The sequence below is a fragment of the Carcharodon carcharias genome (genome assembly GCF_017639515.1).
Source record: "Carcharodon carcharias isolate sCarCar2 chromosome 35 unlocalized genomic scaffold, sCarCar2.pri SUPER_35_unloc_1, whole genome shotgun sequence".
Classification (NCBI taxonomy): Eukaryota; Metazoa; Chordata; class Chondrichthyes; order Lamniformes; family Lamnidae; genus Carcharodon; species Carcharodon carcharias.
This window is the reverse complement of record NW_024470701.1, coordinates 521,287-538,584: the sequence shown is the minus strand read 5'-3', so window position 1 is coordinate 538,584 and position 17,298 is coordinate 521,287. Positions and strand designations below refer to the sequence as shown.

Here is a 17,298-nt window from a genome sequence, read left to right as displayed (position 1 = left end):
ACTGGTGGGGACGGGTCTGTCACTGTGTAACACTGGGACACTGTATTGGTAGGGACAGGCCTGTCACTGTATAACCAGCGGACAGTACCAGTGAGGGGTTGGTCACTATATGATATTGGGATCCCTTGCTTACTCGTGCTTTGTTGCCACCGTCCCCGGCCAGTCCCTGCACCCTCAGTTGCTTAATTAACGTTCACCCTGAGTTAGAACATTGCAGGGAAGAAAGTCTCACCTGCTCCACAACTTCCCAGCATTTGGAATTTCTTCTGAGTTTCTCGTGGTTGTTCTTTGAGGATTTTTACCCATCATTTGGGTTTCGGGGAAATCTTCTTAAATGGAAACGCAGCGGCAAAGATCACACTCGTCTTGTTTGATCTCACATCGCCTCTCTCTTGCTGCATTGCAACCACAGATTTTAAACATGGCCACACCTCCTTCAGTGCAGGGGAATGCCACCAGTTGAGCTGAGCTGAGCTTGTCTCTTGACTTCGCCATTCTGTCTCATCAAGCCCACTTTGCTGGAACTCCCTTCTTTCTGATGGAGGCGAGTTGATTTACGTGGCATCATTTCTTATCGCGCCTGCAGGAAGGTCTGAGCCCCAGCTCTGTGATGCCACCAAGTTCCAGTATTTAGCAGGGCCCTTGGGCCGGTCTGGGAGAGCTACAAAGATCAGAATAGTTTCCGCTGAAATTGTTCCCACTTGTCATGGCAGTGCTGAGTTTTTGGGCTTGTTCAACACCAGCTGTTTCCCACTCTGCACCGAATGCAGTCTCCACCAGAAATAAAACAGAAATGAAAGTGATTGAAATACTCAGTGGGTCAGGCAGCATCTGTGGAGACAGCAACAGAGTTAATGTTTCAGGTCAGTGACCTTTCATCTGAACTCCACGCTTTACCTGCCTTCACTGTGTTTGATGGGAGGGAGGATTATTCTGTATCTAACCCCGTGCTGTACCTGTCCTGGGAGTGTTTGATGGGGACGGTGTAGAAGGAGCTTTACTCTGTATCTAACCCCGTGCTGTACCTGTCCTGGGAGTGTTTGATGGGGACAGTGTAGAGGGAGCTTTACTCTGTATCTAACCCCATGCTGTACCTATCCTGGGAGTGTTTGATGGGGACAGTGTAGAGGGAGCTTTACTCTGTATCTAACCCCATGCTGTACCTGTCCTGGGAGTGTTTGATGGGGACAATGTAGAAGGAGCCTTACTCTGTATCTAACCCCGTGCTGTACCTGTCCTGGGAGTGTTTGATAGGGATGGTGTAGAGGGAACTTTACTCTGTATCTAACCCCCGTGCTGTACCTGTCCTGGGAGTGTTTGATGTGGACAGTGTAGAGGGAGCTTTACTCTGTATCTAACCCTGTGCTGTACCTTTTCTGGGAGTGTTTGATGGGGCCAGTGTAGATGGAGCTTTACTCTGTATCTAACCCCGTGCTGTACCTGTCCTGGGAGTGTTTGAGGGGGACAGTTTAGAATGAGCTTTACTCTGTATCTAACCCCGTGCTCTAAATGTTCTGGGAGTGTTTGATGGGGACGGTGTAGAGGGAACTTTACTCTGTATCTAACCCCGAGCTGTCCCTGTCCTGGGAGTGTTTGATGGGTACAGTGCAGAGGGAGCTTTACTCTGTATCTAATCCCGTACTGTACCTGTCCTGGGAGTGTTTGATGGGGACGTTGTAGAGGGAGCTTTACTCTGTATCTCATCCCGTGCTATCTGAGTGAGCACTGCCAGTTCAGGTACCTTGTGTAAACAGCACTCCTCAACCCAAAACCACAGAAGATTTCCCCCAAATGCTCCCTGTTTGATATCTCTGTTTCCCCCACAGTGGCCATTCTCACCCTTTTCTGAGCTACAAGTGTTTTTTATGGAAGTGGGGTCAGTTTTTGAGCCTGCCTCAGCCCAGCAGACCTAAAACAGCAGACAGAGTTGCATTTTCATTGTGCCTTTCACAAACTCGGCAGGGTGTCCCTCAGAGCTTAGCAGCCACTGAGTGTTGTCACATCCGTCTTCATCCAAGAGAATGAGGATGAAGGTATCGAACTCGGGGAAGAGACTGCGAGGTTCTTGAGCAAATTAATATAGGGAGTGACAAGGTATTGGAGGTGTTGACAGGCTTAAAAGTGGACAAATCTCCAGGTCCAGATGATTTGTGCCCCAGACTGCCGCAGGGGAGGTGCCAGAGGACTGGAGAACAGCTAATGTGGTTCCGCTATTTAGGAAGGGTTGTAGAGATAAGTCAGAGAACAACAGGCCAATGAGTCTCACGTCAGTGTAGGGAAACTATTGGAGAAAGTTCTGAAGGAGAGTATCTATCTCCACTTGGAGAGGCAAGGTTTGATCAGGGATAGTCAGCATGGCTTTGTCAGAGGGAGGTCATGCCTAACAAACTTGATTGAATTATTTGAGGAGGTGACCAGGTGTGTAGATGAGGGTAGTGCAGGTGATGTCGTTTATATGGATTTCAGCAAAGCCCTTGATAAGGTCCCACATGGGAGACTTATAAAGAAGGCAAATGCACATGGGATACAGGGTAATTTGATAAGGTGGATTCAAAACTGGCTTAGTTGTAGGAGACAGAGGGTGATGACAGAAGGATGCTTTAGTGATTGGAAGCCAGTGTCCAGTGGCGTACCTCAGGGATCTGTGCTCGGTCCCCTATTATTTGTCATTTATATAAACGACATAGATGACTATGTGGGGGGTAGGATTAGGAAGTTTGCGGATGACACAAAGATTGGCCAGGTGGTTAACAGTGAGGTTGAGTGTCTTGGGCTACAGGAAGATATAGACGGGATGGTCAAATGGGCAGATAAGTGGCAGATGGAATTTAACCCTGAAAAGTGAGGTGATATACTTTGGAAGGAGTAATTTTACAAAATTAAATGCCTCCCTACTCAAATGCCATAGGCAAATTTCAATGACTCACTTTTAGTGCGCCTACGTGTCAGAGTATATTCTTTAAATGCTAGTTTTCATATGCAAAAAGATCTGCACAGGTCTACTTGTCCTTTAACAAAATCCCGCTCTCGTTCCAGTTGTGGCCATGGGATCTTTCTGCCCACCCATGGAGTCTCCAGTTTAACGTCTCGTATGAGAAAGCAGCACTCCAACGGTGCCACTCTCGGACTGCCAGCCTTGTACCTGCGAGGGATTATTGTACTCTACCTAGTGGGTGTGCTACAGTCGAGGCGTTATTATACTGTACACTGGTACAGGCGAGGTGTTACTGTACTGTACATGGTGTGGTGCTGGCGAGGGATTATTGTACTGTACATGGTGTGGGAAAGGTGAGAGGTTATTGTACTGTGTACTGTGTGCTGTGTGGTACAGGTGAGGTTATTGTACTGTACACTTGTACAGGCAAGGAGTTATTGTACTGTACACTGTGATACAGGCGAGGGATTATTGTACTGCAATTGGTTTTATGCAAGTGAGGGGTTATTGTACAGTGTACTGGTTCCAGCGAGGGCTTATTGTCCTGTAAATGGTGTGGTACAGGCGGGGGTTATTGTACTGTGCATAGCATGGTACAGGCGAGGAGTTATTGTGCTATACATACTGCATGTGGTAGAATCAAAGGGTTATTGTACATACTTGGTGTGGTAGAATCTAGGGGTTATTGTTTTGTACATACTAGGTATGGTACAGGGGTTATTGTACAGAATACGGGTGCAGTACAGATGCGGGGTTTTTGTACTGTGCATGGTGTGGTACAGGTGAGGGGTTATTGTACTGCACACAGGGTGTGGTACAGACGAGGGTTTATTGTACTGTACACTGGGTGTGGTACAGACGCGGGATTTTTGTTGTACTGTGCAGTGTGGTACTGGAGAGGATTATTGTACTGTATGCGGTGTGTTACAGGCAAGGGATTAGTTTACTGTGCGCACTGTGGTACAGGCGAGAGGTTATTGTACTGTACACTGATACAGGCGAGGGCTAATTATACTGTACACGGTGTGACACCTGCAAAAGTGGCTGGAGCCTTTTCCCCAAGGCTGCTTTACATAGTGTATCATTGGTCACCCCCACATAGCCTTCCATCCTTCTTTATATATATTTCTGCCTCTTTAATGTGTAAAATCCCATTGTTCGACATGTCTTCAGAAATTTACTTTTCCCATAATATAAAAATCTTTCATGTTGTCAATATGGTCAGTACGTTTGGGAAAACTAAACATACTGCTTGGCCCTGCTTACCTTATTAATTGTAAACATCATACTATCCCTTTGAAAATCAAACAACTCTCCACTTATTTTAAGGTGTGAATGAAATTTGCGTTTTAACTGTGGAACCCTCATCCTCGCTTGTCCATCTCCATTTCAAAAGTTTGCTTTACACCTAACTCTCTTGATAATTTCTACCTTGCAGTCTATCTGACTCTTAATTCAATTAAATCATGCCACATAGACAGAACCATCCATGCTCACACCCATAAGCCTACAATAATATTACAGAAAATATTGCAGTGTCATGACATTATTGTACATGCACAGTGTGGTACAGGTTACGGGTTATTGTAGTGTACACTGGTACATGTGAGGAGTTTCTCTACTGTAAATGGGGTATGGTACAGCTGAGGGGTTAGTGTCCTATCCACAGTGTGGTACAGGAGTGGGGTTATTGTACTGTTCATTGGGTGTGGTAGAGATGAGGTGTTGTACTGTACATGGTCTGTTACAGGCAAGGGGTTATTGCACTGTGCACTGGTACAGATGCAGGAATATTGTGCTGCATATTGGGTGTGGTACAGATGAAGGAGTTATCATACTATACACGCTGGGTGTGGTACAGACAAGGTGTACTGTACACTGTTACAGGTGAGGGATTATTGTGCTGTATGCTGGATGTAGTACAGGTGAGGGGCTATTGTGTGGTACAGGTGAGGGGTTATTGTACTGTCGACAGTGTGGTACAGGCGTGGGGTTATTGTACTATTCATTGGGTATGGTACAGTGGAGGGTTTATTGTATTGTATACTGCGTATGGTACAGGCTAGGGGCTTTTGTACTGTACTGTACTGTGGTACAGGTGAGGGGTTTTTGTACTGTACTCTGGTACAGGTGAGGGGTTTTTGTTATGTACTCTAGGCGAGGGGTTTTTGTACTATACCCTGGTACAGGCGAGGGGTTTTTGTACTATACCCTGGTACAGGCGAGGGGTTTTTGTACTATACCCTGGTACAGGCGAGGGGTTTTTGTACTATACCCTGGTACAGGCGAGTCGTTATTGCACTGTTCACTGGCATAGGTGAGGGGTTATTGCATGTTCACTGGGTATGGTACAGTGGAGGGTTTATTGTACTGTATACTGGATGTGGTACAGGCAAGAGTTTATTGTACATAGTGTGGTACTGGCAAGGGGTTATTGTACACTGGTTGTGATACAGGAGTGGAGCTGTTGTACGGTACAGTGGGTGTGGTACAGATGAGGATTTAATGTACTGTGCACAGTGTAGTATGGGTGATGGGTTATTGTAGTGTACACTGGTACATGTGAGGAGTTTCTCTACTGTAAACGGGGAATGGTACAGATGAAGGGTTATTGTACTGTTCACTGTGTGGTATAGGTGTGGGGTTATTGTACTATTCACTGGGTGTGGTAGAGATGAGGTGTACTGTACACTGTGTGGTACAGGTGAGGGGTTATTGCCCTGTACACTGGTACAGGCACAGGAATATTGTGCAGACGAAGGAGTTATCATACTATCCATACATGGGTGTGGTATAGATGAGGTTTACTGTACACTGTTACAGGTGAGGGATTATTGTGCTGTACGCTGGATGTAGTACAGATGAGGGGCTATTGTACAGTACAGAATGTGGTACAGGTGAGGGGTTATTGTACTGTCAACAGTGTGGTTCAGGCATGGAGTTATTGTACTGTTCACTGGAAATGGTGCAGTGGAGGGTTTATTGTACTGTATACTGCGTGTGGTGCAGGCAAGGGGTTATTGTGCACTGGGTGTGATATAGGCAAGCAGTTATTGTACACTGGGCGTGGTACAGGTGAGGAGTTATTGTATTGTGCACAGTGCGTTGCAGGTGAGGGGTTATTGTACTGTACACTGGTACAGGGGAAGGGTTATTGGACTGTACACTGGCATAGGCGAGGGGTTGTACAGTACACTGGTATAGGCCAGGGGTTTTTGTACTGTACATTGGTACAGGGAGCGGTTTTTGTACACTGGGTGTGGTACAGGCAAGGGGTTAAATGTACAGTGTGTGTGGTACAGGCAAGGGGTTAATGTACACTGTTTGTGGTACAGGCGTGAGGCTGTTGTATGGTACACTGAGCATGGCGCAGGCGAGGATTTAATGTACTGTGCACTGGTACTGGTGAGGGGTTTTTGTATTGTACACTGGTACAGATGAGGGTTTCTGTACTGTACACCGATACAGGTGAAGGGTTATTGCATTACGCACTGGTACAGGTGAGGGGTTGTTACACTACACACTGGTAAAAGCGAGGGGTTATTGCACATACACTGTGGCGTAGGCGAGGGATTATTGTACTGTACGCTGTTACAAGCAAGGGGTTATTATACTGTACACTGGTACAAGTGAGAGGTTATTGCACTGTACACTGGTGCAGGCGAGGGATTATTGCACTGTACACTGGTGCAGGCGAGGGATTATTGCACTGTACACTGGTGCAGGCGAGGGGTTATTGTACTGTACAAGGTGTGTACAGGTGAGGGCTTATTGTTATGTGCACTGGGTGTGGTACAGGTGAGAGCTTATTGTTCTGTGCACTGGGTGTGGTACAGGTGAGAGCTTATTGTGCTGTGCGCTGGGTGTTGTACAGGTTTTGTTACTAATGCTCTCGTCGTCAGTTTGCCTTTAATAGCAGGCTTGCACTTCTCACTGGTCTGGTATTCATTCTTCTTGAAGTACTTTCAGAACAAACAACAGAGTTATTTTTGGAGTCACTTGGTGCTTCCTGCATTGCACAAGGTCACGAACAGACATTTCATCTCAGAGGAAGGTTGTGTGAAACATGTGACAGATCGGACTGATTACCCACACTTGGGCTTCACCGCTTTGGCTGTTCAAACCCTGCACTTCATCTTGCTTAGTCCTCCGGATGTGTGTTTGCCAACCTAACCAGTGAGATCAAAAAAAAAATGATTCACTTGCAAAGTATCTTGGACAAATTCCTCGACATAAAAAGAGTTTTAAAAGTGACTTGCACTCAGTTTTCTCAGCCACCGTCAGTTGAAGTAAGCCCACATCTGATCCTGATAAGATCGTTCGAACTTTTGCAAGCGAGCCTGGGCCATTCTTGGCCCTGAGTCAATGAGTCGTGGATAATGCACCATCAAAATGGTGCTGCTGTGACCCAAATGACCTGCGCAAGCTGATCGTGTTAAGTAACCAAGCAGGCAACATGCACAGAAAATTTAAATAGACAGAAGACTTGAACAATACTGAGGGAGCGCCGCACTGTGGGAGTTTCAGTGCTGAGGGAGCGCCGCACTGTCAGAGGGTCAGTGCTGAGGGAGCGCCGTACTGTGGGAAGGTCAGTGCAGAGAGAGCGCCACACTATCGGAGGGTCAGTGCTGAGGGAGCGCCGCGCTGTCGGAGGGTCAGTGCAGAGAGAGTGCCGCGCTGTCGGAGGGTCAGTGCTGAGGGAGCGCCACACTGTAGGAGGGTCAGTGCTGAGGGAGTGCCGTGCTGTCAGAGGGTCAGTGCTGAGGGAGCACCGTACTGTCGGAGGGTCAGTGCCGAGGGAGCGCCGCACTGTAGGAGGGTCAGTGCTGAGGGAGTGCCGCACTGTGGGGGGGGTCAGTGCTGAGGGAGCGCCTCAGTGTCAGAGGGTCAGTGCTGAGGGAGCGCCGCGCTGTCGGAGGGTCAGTGCCGAGGGAGCGCCACACTGTAGGAGGATCAGTGCTGAGGGAGCGCCCCACTGTCGGAGGGTCAGTGCTGAGGGAGAGCCGCACTGTCGGAGGGTCAGTCTTGAGGGAGTGCCGCACTGTCGGAGGGTCAGTACTGATGGAGTCATCAGTTTGAGGCCCCCATCTGCCAGTGCTCTGACACCAGTTTGTAAGGCTGAGTTATTTAAAATCCCAGAGGGAAACTTTAAACCACTGTCATAACCTATATTTTCAATTGGTATGAGTTGCAGCTCTAAATTCAGGAATAAGACCACCAGTTCTTGAGAGGTTTTTATATTAAACTAAATGAAACATTTAGCAATTTGCAACAAATTAAACACATACACTGGCGACAAATTACTACTATCATAGCTTTTAACAAAATCCTAAATTAATCTCCACTAAGGCAACAGCACCTACAGAGTTAACCAGACACCAGGCCAAGCATTTTCACCTTACAAATTCAAAATGAGGTTCCTTTCAATTTGGTTCTTTTGCAGACAGCTGTAGGCTAACATGCCTCTGACCTGCACACACAAACTCTTCCCAGTTTATACCTTTTGAATGCTGATTCTCATTGTATCACCAGGCCCTTTGAACTCCGCCTCTTCTAACAATAAAACCCCTTTCATAGTACCAGTTGTATTAGTAATATAAACATTGCTTGGTGTCTCCTAGTTGGCGCAAGATTTCGCTCCCACTCTTGAATACTCTGTTAAACAAAATGCAAGTGTACCCTCTACCTCTGTTTACATCTGAAAACTACTCTACATCAAAGCACCCAGACAAGCTGGCTTTAATCCAGTTAACACACACACAGACTAAACCTCCAATTTTAAAAACATATTTACAATAACATCATATACATTAATATCTCTTGCTGACTGCTAGAATGGGTGGATGTAAAAGGCCTCTCAACCTTTCGAAAGAGAGTTGGCGGGGGGGGGGGAGGGGAACCAATTCTCAAACCAACTTTACGAATAGCAGATCATCGTCCCATTGTACCTGATCGGTGTGTGTGGGATCTTACTGTGCATATATTGGCCTTGGTCGGTTCTACATTGCATTTTCAGAAAAAATACGTCGTTGGCTGTGAAGTGCTTAGCTAGTGAAAGATGCTGCAGAAATGCAGACCATTGCGAGCATACGAAATAGGGGCAGGAGTAGGCCATTCAACCCTTCGAGCCTGCTCTGCTATTCAATAAGATCATGACTGATCTGTTTGTGTTTTGATTTCCACATTCCCATCTAACCCTGGTAACCTTTGATTCCCTTGCCTGACAGGAATTTATCTACCTCGGCCTTAAATATATGCAATGACCCCAACTCCACCGCCTTTGGAGGCAGACAGTTCCAAACTCATACAACCCTCTGAGAGAAAAAAATTCTCTTCATCTCTGTCCTAAAAGGGAGACCCCTAATTTTAAAACAGTGACCCCTAACTTTGGACTCACCCACAAGAGGAAACATCCTTTCTACGCCCACCTTGCCAAGACCATTCAGGATCTTATATACTTAAATCAAGTCACCCCTCACTTTTCTAAACTCCAGTGGAAACAAACCCAATCTGTCCAACCTTTCTGTGCTGTGGGAGGGTCAGTGCTGAGGGAGTACCGCACTGTCTGAGGGTCAGTGCTGAGGGAGCGCCGCGCTGTCGGAGGGTCAGTGCTGAGGAAGCGCCGCGCTGTCTGAGGGTCAGTGCTGAGGGAACGCCGCACTGTCTGAGGGTCAGTACTGAGGGAGCATCGCACTGTCGGAGGGTCAGTGCTGAGGGAGCGCCGCGCTGTGGGAGGGTCAGTGCTGAGGGAGCGTCGCGCTGTCGGAGGGTAAGTGCTGAGGGTGCGTCGCGCTGTCGGAGGGTCAGTGCTGAGGGAGCACCGCATTGTCGGAGGGTCAGTGCTGAGGGAGCGCCGCGCTGTGGAGGGTCAGTGCTGAGGGAGTGCCGCACTGTGGAGGGTCAGTGCTGAGGGAGCGCCGCGCTGTGGAGGGTCAGTGCTGAGGGAGCGCCGCGCTGTGGGAGGGTCAGTGCTGAGGGAACGCCGCGCTGTCGGAGGGTCAGTGCTGAGGGAGCACCGCGCTGTCGGATGGTCAGTGCTGAGGGAGCGCTGCGCTGTCGGAGGGTCAGTGCTGAGGCAGTGCCGCACTTTTGGACGGTCAGTGCTGAGGGAGTGCCGCACTGTCGGAGAGTCAGTGCTGAGGGAGTCCCGCACTGTCGGGTGGTCAGTGCTAAGGGAATCCTGCACTGTCGGAGGGACAGTGATAACGGAGTCGCCATCTCTCAGTTGAGCCTTTAGCTTCTGGTCTTCGATGTGATTAAGTCTCCCAAAGCTTTCAGAGGGAGAATGAGAGAGGCGGGGAGGCTTAGGAAGAGAATTACAGAGCATAGGGCCCCAGGCAGCTGAAGGCATGGCCGCCAATGGTGGAGCGATGGGAATCGGGGGATGCTCGAGAGGCCGGAATTGGAGGAGCGCAGAGATCTCGGAGGGTTATAGGAGGTTGCAGAGATAGGGAGGGTTGTAGGGACGAGAAGAGGTTACAGAGATAGGGAGGGTTGTACGGTCTGGAGGAGGTTCCAGAGATAGGGAGGGTTGTATGGGCTGGAGGAGTTTACAGAGATAGGGAAGGTTGTCAGGGCTGGAGGAGGTTACAGAGATAGGGAGGGTTGTATGGGCTGGAGGTGTTTACAGTGATAGGGAGGGTTGTCAGGGCTGGAAGAGGTTACAGAGATAGGGAGGGTTGTAGGGGCTGGGAAAGGTTACCGAGATAGGGAGAGTTGTTGGGGCTGGAAGAGGTTATTGAGATAGGGAGGGTTGTAGGGGCTGGAGGAGGTTACAGAGATAAGGAGGATTGTCAGGGCTGGAGGAGGTTACAGATATAGGGAGGGTTGTTGGGGCTGGAAAAGGTTACCGAGATAGGGAGGGTTGTCGGGGCTGGAGGAGGTTACAGAGATAAGGAGGGTCATTAGAGCTGGAGGAGGTTACAGATATAGGGATGGTTGTAGGGGCTGGAGGAGGTTACAGAGATAGGGAGGGTTGTAGGGGCTGGAGGAGGTTACAGAAATAGGGAGAGATGTAGGGGCTGGAGGAAGTTACTGAGATAGGGAGTGTTGTAGGGTCTGGAGGAGGTTACCGAGATAGGAAGGGTTATAGGGGCTGGAGCAAGTTCCAGAGATTGGGAGGGTTGTCAGGGCTGGAGGAGGTTACAGAGATAGGGAGTGTTGTAGGGGCTGGAAAAAGTTACCAAGATAGGGAGAGTTGTTGGGGCTGGAGAAGGTTACAGAGATAGGGAGGGGTGGTGGGGCTGGAGGAGGTTACAGAGATAGGGAGGGTTGTTCGGGCTGGAGGAGGTTACAGAGATAGGGAGGGTTGAAGGGGCTGGAGGTGGTTACAGAGATAAGGAGGGTTGTTGGGGCTGGAGGAGGTTACAGAGATAGTGAGGCTTGTAGGGGCTGGAGGAAGTTACAGAAATAGGGAGGGGTGTAGGGGCTCGAAGGAGGTTACAGAGATAGTGAGGCGTGTGGGGGCTGGAGTAGGTTACAGAGATAGGGAGGGGAAGAGGGCCTGGAGGAGTTTACAGAGATAGGGAGGGATGTAGGAGCTGGAGGAGGTTACAGAGATAGGGAGGGATGTAGGGGATGGAGGAGGTTTAAGAGATAGGGGAGGATGTAGGAGCTCGAGGAGGTTACAGAGATAGGAAGCGTTGAAGAGGCTGGAAGAGGTTACGGAGATAGGGTGGGTTGTAGGGGCTGGAGGAGGTTACAGAGATAGGGATGGTTGTAGGGGCTGTAGGAGGTTACAGAAATAGGGAGGGTTGTAGGGGCTGGAGGATGTTACAGAGATAGGGAGTGTTGTCGGGGCTGGAGGCGGTTACAGAGATAGGGAGGGATGTAGGGGCTGGAGGAGGTTACAGAGATAGGGAGGTTTATAGGGGCTGGAGGATGTTACAGAGATAGGGAGGTTGTCGGGGCTGGAGGATTTTACAGTGATAGGGAGGGTTGTAGGGGCTGGAGGTGGTTACAGAGATAGGGAGGGTTGTTGGGGCTGGAGGAGGTTACAGAGATATGGAGGCTTGTAGGCGCTGGAGGAGGTTACAGAAATAGGGAGGGGTGTAGGGGCTGACGGAGGTTACAGAAATAGGGAGGGTTGTCAGGGCTGGAGGAGGTTACTGTGATTACGAGCGTTGTAGGGGCTGGAGGAGGTGACAGAGATAAGGAGGGTTTTTGGGGCCTGAGGAGGTTACAAAGATCGGGAGGGGTGTAGGGGCTGGGTGCTTTACAGAGATAGGAGTGTAGGGGCTGGAGGAGGTTACAGAGATTGGGAGGGTTGTTGGGGTCCGAGAGGGTTTGTGATAGGTAGGGTTGTATGGGCTGGAGGAGGTTGCAGAGATAGGGAGGGTTGTAGGGGCTGGAGGAGTTTACAGAGATAGGGAGGGTTTTCGTGGCTGGAGGAGGTTACAGAGATAGGGAGGGTTGTCGGGCCTGGAGGAGGTTACAGAGATAAGGAGCGTTGTAGGGGTTGGAGGAGGTTACAGAGATAGGGAGGGGTGTAGGGGTTGGAGGAGGTTACAGTGATAGGGGTGTAGGGGTTGGAGGAGGTTACAGAGATAGGGAGGGTTGTTGGGGCTGGAGGAGGTTACAGAGATAGGGAGAGTTGTAGAGGCTGGTGGAGGTTACAGAGATAGGGTGGGATGTAGCGGCTGGAGGAGGTTACAGAGATAGGGGGTGTTGTAGGGGCTGGAGGAGGTTACAGAGATAGGGAGGGTTTTAGGAGCCGTAGGAGGTTACAAAGATAGGGAGGGTTGTAGGGGCTGGAGGAGGTTACAGAGATAGGGAGGCGTGTGGGGGCTGGTGGAGGTTACAGAGATTGGGAGGGGAATGGGGCTGGAGGATTTTACAGAGATAGGGAGGGATGTAGGATCTGGAGAAGGTTACAGAGATAGGGAGGGGTGTAGGGGATGGAGGAGTTTACAGAGATAGGGGTGGCTGTCGGGACTTGAGGAGGTTACAGAGATAGGAAGCGTTGAAGAGGCTGGAGGATGTTACGGTGATAGGGAGGGCTGTAGGGGCTGGAGGAGGTTACACAGATAGGGATGGTTGTAGGGGCTGGAGGAGGTTACAGAGATAGGGATGGTTGTAGGGGCTGGAGGAGGTTACAGAGATTGGGAGTGTTGGGGCTGGAGGACGTTACAGAGATAGGGAGGGATGTATGGGCTGGAGGAGGTTACAGAGATAGGGAGTGTTGTAGGGTTTGTAGGAGGTTACCGAGATAGGGAGGGGTGTACGGGTTGGAGGATGTTACAGAGATAGGGAGGGGTGTAGGGGTTGGAGGAGGTTACAGAGATAGGGAGGGATGTAGCGGCTGGAGGAGGTTACAGAGATAGGGAGTGTTTTAGGGGCTGGAGGAGGTTACAGAGATAGGGAGGGTTGTAGGGGCCGTAGGAGGTTACAGTGATAGGGAGGGGTGTAGGGGCTGGAGGAGGTTACAGAGATAGGGAGGCGTGTGGGGGATGGATGAGGTTACAGAGATAGGGTAGGATGTAGGGGCTCGAGGAGGTTACAGAGATAGGGATGGTTGTGGGGGCTGTAGGAAGTTACAGAAATAGGGAGGGATGTAGGGGCTGGAGGAGGTTACAGAGATAGGGAGTGTTGTAGGGGCTGGAGGAGGTTACCGAGATAGGGAGGTTTATAGGGGCTGGAGGAGTTTCCAGAGATAGGGAGTGTTGTCAGGGCTGGAGGAGGTAACAGAGATAGGGAGTGTTGTAGGGGCTGGAAAAGGTTACCAAGATAGGGAGAGTTGTTGTTTGTGGAGGAGGTTACAGAGATAGGGAGGGGTGTTGGGTCTGGGGGTGGCTACAGAGATAGGGAGGGTTGTTGGAGCTGGAGGTGGTTACAGAGATACGGAGGCTTGTAGGGGCTGGAGGAGGTTACAGAAATAGGGTGGGGTGTAGTGGCTGAAGGAGGTTACAGAAATAGGGAGGGTTGTCAGGGCTGGAGGAGGTTACTGTGATAAGGAGAGTTGTAGGGGCTGGAGGAGGTTACAGAGATAAGGAGCGTTGTAGGGGTTGTAGGAGGTTACAGAGATAGGGAGGGGTGTAGGGGTTGGAGGACGTTACAGAGATAGGGAGGGGTGTAGGGGTTGGAGGAGTTTACAGAGATAGGGAGGGTTGTAGGGGCTGGAGGAGGTTACAGAGATAGGGAGGGTTGTAGAGGCTGGTGGAGGTTACAGAGATAGGGAGGGATGTAGCGGCTGGAGGAGGTTACAGAGATAGGGGGTGTTGTAGGGGCTGGAGGAGGTTACAGAGATAGGGAGGGTTTTAGGAGCCGTAGGAGGTTACAGAGATAGGGAGGGGTGTAGGGGCTGGAGGAGTTTACAGAGATTGGGAGGGGAATAGGGGCTGGAGGATTTTACAGAGATAGGGAGGGATGTAAGAGCTGGAGGAGTTTACAGAGATAGGGAGGCGTGTGGGGGCTGGAGGAGGTTACAGAGATTGGGAGGGGAATAGGGGCTGGAGAATTTTACAGAGATAGGGAGGGATGTAGGAGCTGGAGGAGGTTACAGAGATAGGGAGGGGTGTAGGGGATGGAGGAGTTTACAGAGATGGGGGGGATGTAGGTGCTTGAGGAGGTTACAGAGATAGGAAGCGTTGAAGAGGCTGGAGGATGTTACGGTGAAAGGGAGGGTTGTAGGGGCTGGAGGTGGTTACAGAGATAGGGAGGGTTTTAGGGGCTGGAGGAGGTTACAGAGATTTGGAGTGTTGTAGGGGCTGGAGGAGGTTACAGAGATAGGGAGGGATGTATGGGCTGGAGGAGGTTACAGAGATAGGGAGTGTTGTAGGGGCTGGAGGAGGTTACCGAGTTAGGGAGTGTTATAGGGACTGGAGGAGGTTCCAGAGATAGGGAGGGTTGTCAGGGCTAGAGGAGGTTACTGATATAGGGAGTGTTGTAGGGGCTGGAAAAGGTTACCAAGATAGGGAGAGTTGTTGTTTCTGGAGGAGGTTACAGAGATAGGGAGAGGTGTTGGGGCTGAAGGAGGTTACAGAGATAGGGAGGGTTGTTGGGGCTGGAGGAGGTTACAGAGATAGCGAGGCCTGTTGGGGCTGGAGGATGTTACTGAAATAGGGAGGGGTGTAGGGTATAGAGAGTAGGAAGCGAGAAGCGGCTTGGAGGCCTTTCAACATTAAGATGAGAATCTTTAAGCTGAGGTTTGGGCAGACCCCGGAGCTGCTAAAGGCAGTTGAGTGCCGCAGGCCAGGTGAATGAACGGGACACGGTGCGAGTTAAGATGCAGGCAGCAGAACCTGTACTGGTTAATATTCCATGGCTTGGATGGGAAAAAGTGCCAGTGTGGTTTTGCCATGGGGGCCAGCATTTATCTTGCAGACAGACTGGGTTATCGCCCTGCCGTTGGTGGCAGCTGGCGCTGCCGTGAGTGAGCGGCCCGGGCGCATTGAGACAGCACTGCCTGACCGCTCGGCGTTCCTGTTGTTTGATTTGCAGGCGTAACGTGGTGAGCGTCTCAGCCTGAATGAAGCGGAGCTCGGCGTCCTCCCCGGCTCTGAGCAATGGCTTCGGTCTCCCCAGCCTCACCATCAGCGGAGTGCCTCCCCCGACTGCTGGCAGCCAGGAGCAGCAGCAGCCGCCGTACCATCGGGCACCGCAGGCGCAGAGCCCTGGCGAGATGCCCAGGGCCACGGGAACTGTCCGCGTCTACCTGCCGAACAAGCAACGCACAGTGGTAAGTCATGCTCCCGTGAAGTGTCGGGGTGGGGGGGGCGCGGGCTCGGTGAGGACTTGGGTGTCTCGACCCTTGTAGGGGGTGGGGGGCTGGTGGGCAGGGGTGAATCTGGGCTGCCAGTTGGCGGGGCACCTCTCACTCGCTGTGGTTCTGGCTTTCCTGCATGTGTTTGCACTGTAGAGAGGGTGCAAGGATTTACCAAGGCTGTTGCCAGGAATGGAGAATTTTAACTTGCTGTTTTGTGCGTTGTGGGTGTCGAGGCCAGGCTAGCATTCGTTGCCCGTCCCTAATTGCCCCCTTGAGAAGGTGGTGGGTGAGCCGCCTTCTTGAGCCGCTACAGTCTCCATGTGGTGTAGGTACACCCACGGCGCTGTTAGGGAGGGAGTTCCAGGATTTTGTCCCGTGTGGTGTAGGTACACCTACGGCGCTGTTAGGGAGGGAGTTCCAGGATTTTGTCCCGTGTGGTGTAGGTACACCCACAGCGCTGTTAGGGAGGGAGTTCCAGGATTTTGTCCCGTGTGGTGTAGGTACACCCACAGCGCTGTTAGGCAGGGATTCCAGGATTTTGTCCGTGTGGTGTAGGTACAGCCACCGTGCTGTTAGGGAGGGAGTTCCAGGATTCTGACCCAGCGACAGTGAAGGAACGGCCGATATATTTCCAAGTCGGGATGGTGAGTGGGGCTCGGAGGGGAACTTGCAGCTGGTGGTGTTCCCCGTGTGTCTGCTGCCCTTGTCCTTCTAGGTGGTAGAGGTGGTGGGTTTGGGCGGCGCTGTCGAAGGAGCCTTGGTGAGTTGCTGCAGTGCATCTTGTAGATGGTACACACACTGCTGCCCCTGTGCGTCGGTGGTGGAGGGAGTGAATGTTTGTGGATGGGGGTGCCGGTCGAGCGGCGGCTGCTTTGTCCTGGACGGTGTCGAGCTTCTTGAATCAACACTCTACGTGGAAAGGTTGGAGAGGCTGGGGTTGTTTCCTCTGGAACACAGGAGCTGAGGGGAGATTATAAAGACAGTGTATTAAATTGAGGAGCCTACCTGGGGTGGATAGGAAGCAACAGTTCCCTGTGGCATGGGGTCCATAACCAAGGAGCTGAGACTGAGGGTAAGTGGGGGAGGTTTAGACCGGGTTCGAGTGGGCCGGGTGGAGGGGTGTGATGGGGGTGTGCGGTGAAAGGCAGCAATGCCAAACGAACAATCGGATAAACATTCGAAGCGCCGGAACCAATGGCTGATCTGTGGGATTAGGCTGGACGGATCCTCTTTGGGTGGCACTGATACAGTGGTCTGAAGAGCTTCTTGCCATGCCGTAATTTCCCATAAAACTGCCAACTGCTTGCGAGGGGATGGGACCGAGGAGAATCTCAGTGGCTAGTGGTGGATTCTTTCAGTCCTTGCATAATGGGGAGGTGGGGGGGCTGCAGGAGGTCTGGAGGGGCGGGGGGTGGTCAGAAGACCATGTAGGGAGCTGAAATAAACCAGAATTTAAAACATGGAAGCATGGAATTCTGAGGGGACTTTGTGGTGCAGAGTCAGAGATGGGCAGATCAAGGATAACGTGGGTCAGATATGGAATTAATATTCCCTCTACATTGTCCCCATCAAACACTCCCAGGACAGGTACAGCACGGGGTTAGAGATAGAGTAAAGCTCCCTCTACACCGTCCCCATCAAACACTCCCAGGACAGGTAC

General features: G+C 50.9%; 1 protein-coding gene across 2 annotated transcripts in view; it reads left to right on the top strand.

Moving 5' to 3' along the window:
* The window catches only part of LOC121274182 (serine/threonine-protein kinase A-Raf-like), a 263,820-nt gene that overhangs the window by 58,406 nt on the left and 188,116 nt on the right, over window positions 1-17,298 (top strand). Inside the window, exons 1-2 of one of the 2 annotated variants that reach the window (XM_041181383.1) lie at window positions 7,205-7,224; window positions 15,374-15,611. In XM_041181383.1, the coding sequence (XP_041037317.1) occupies window positions 15,402-15,611 (210 nt within the window). In that variant the 5' untranslated portion in view covers window positions 7,205-7,224; window positions 15,374-15,401. Of the gene's footprint in view, window positions 1-7,204; window positions 7,225-15,373; window positions 15,612-17,298 lie in introns of those variants that run through there. The other variant, XM_041181384.1, reaches the window with a different exon arrangement.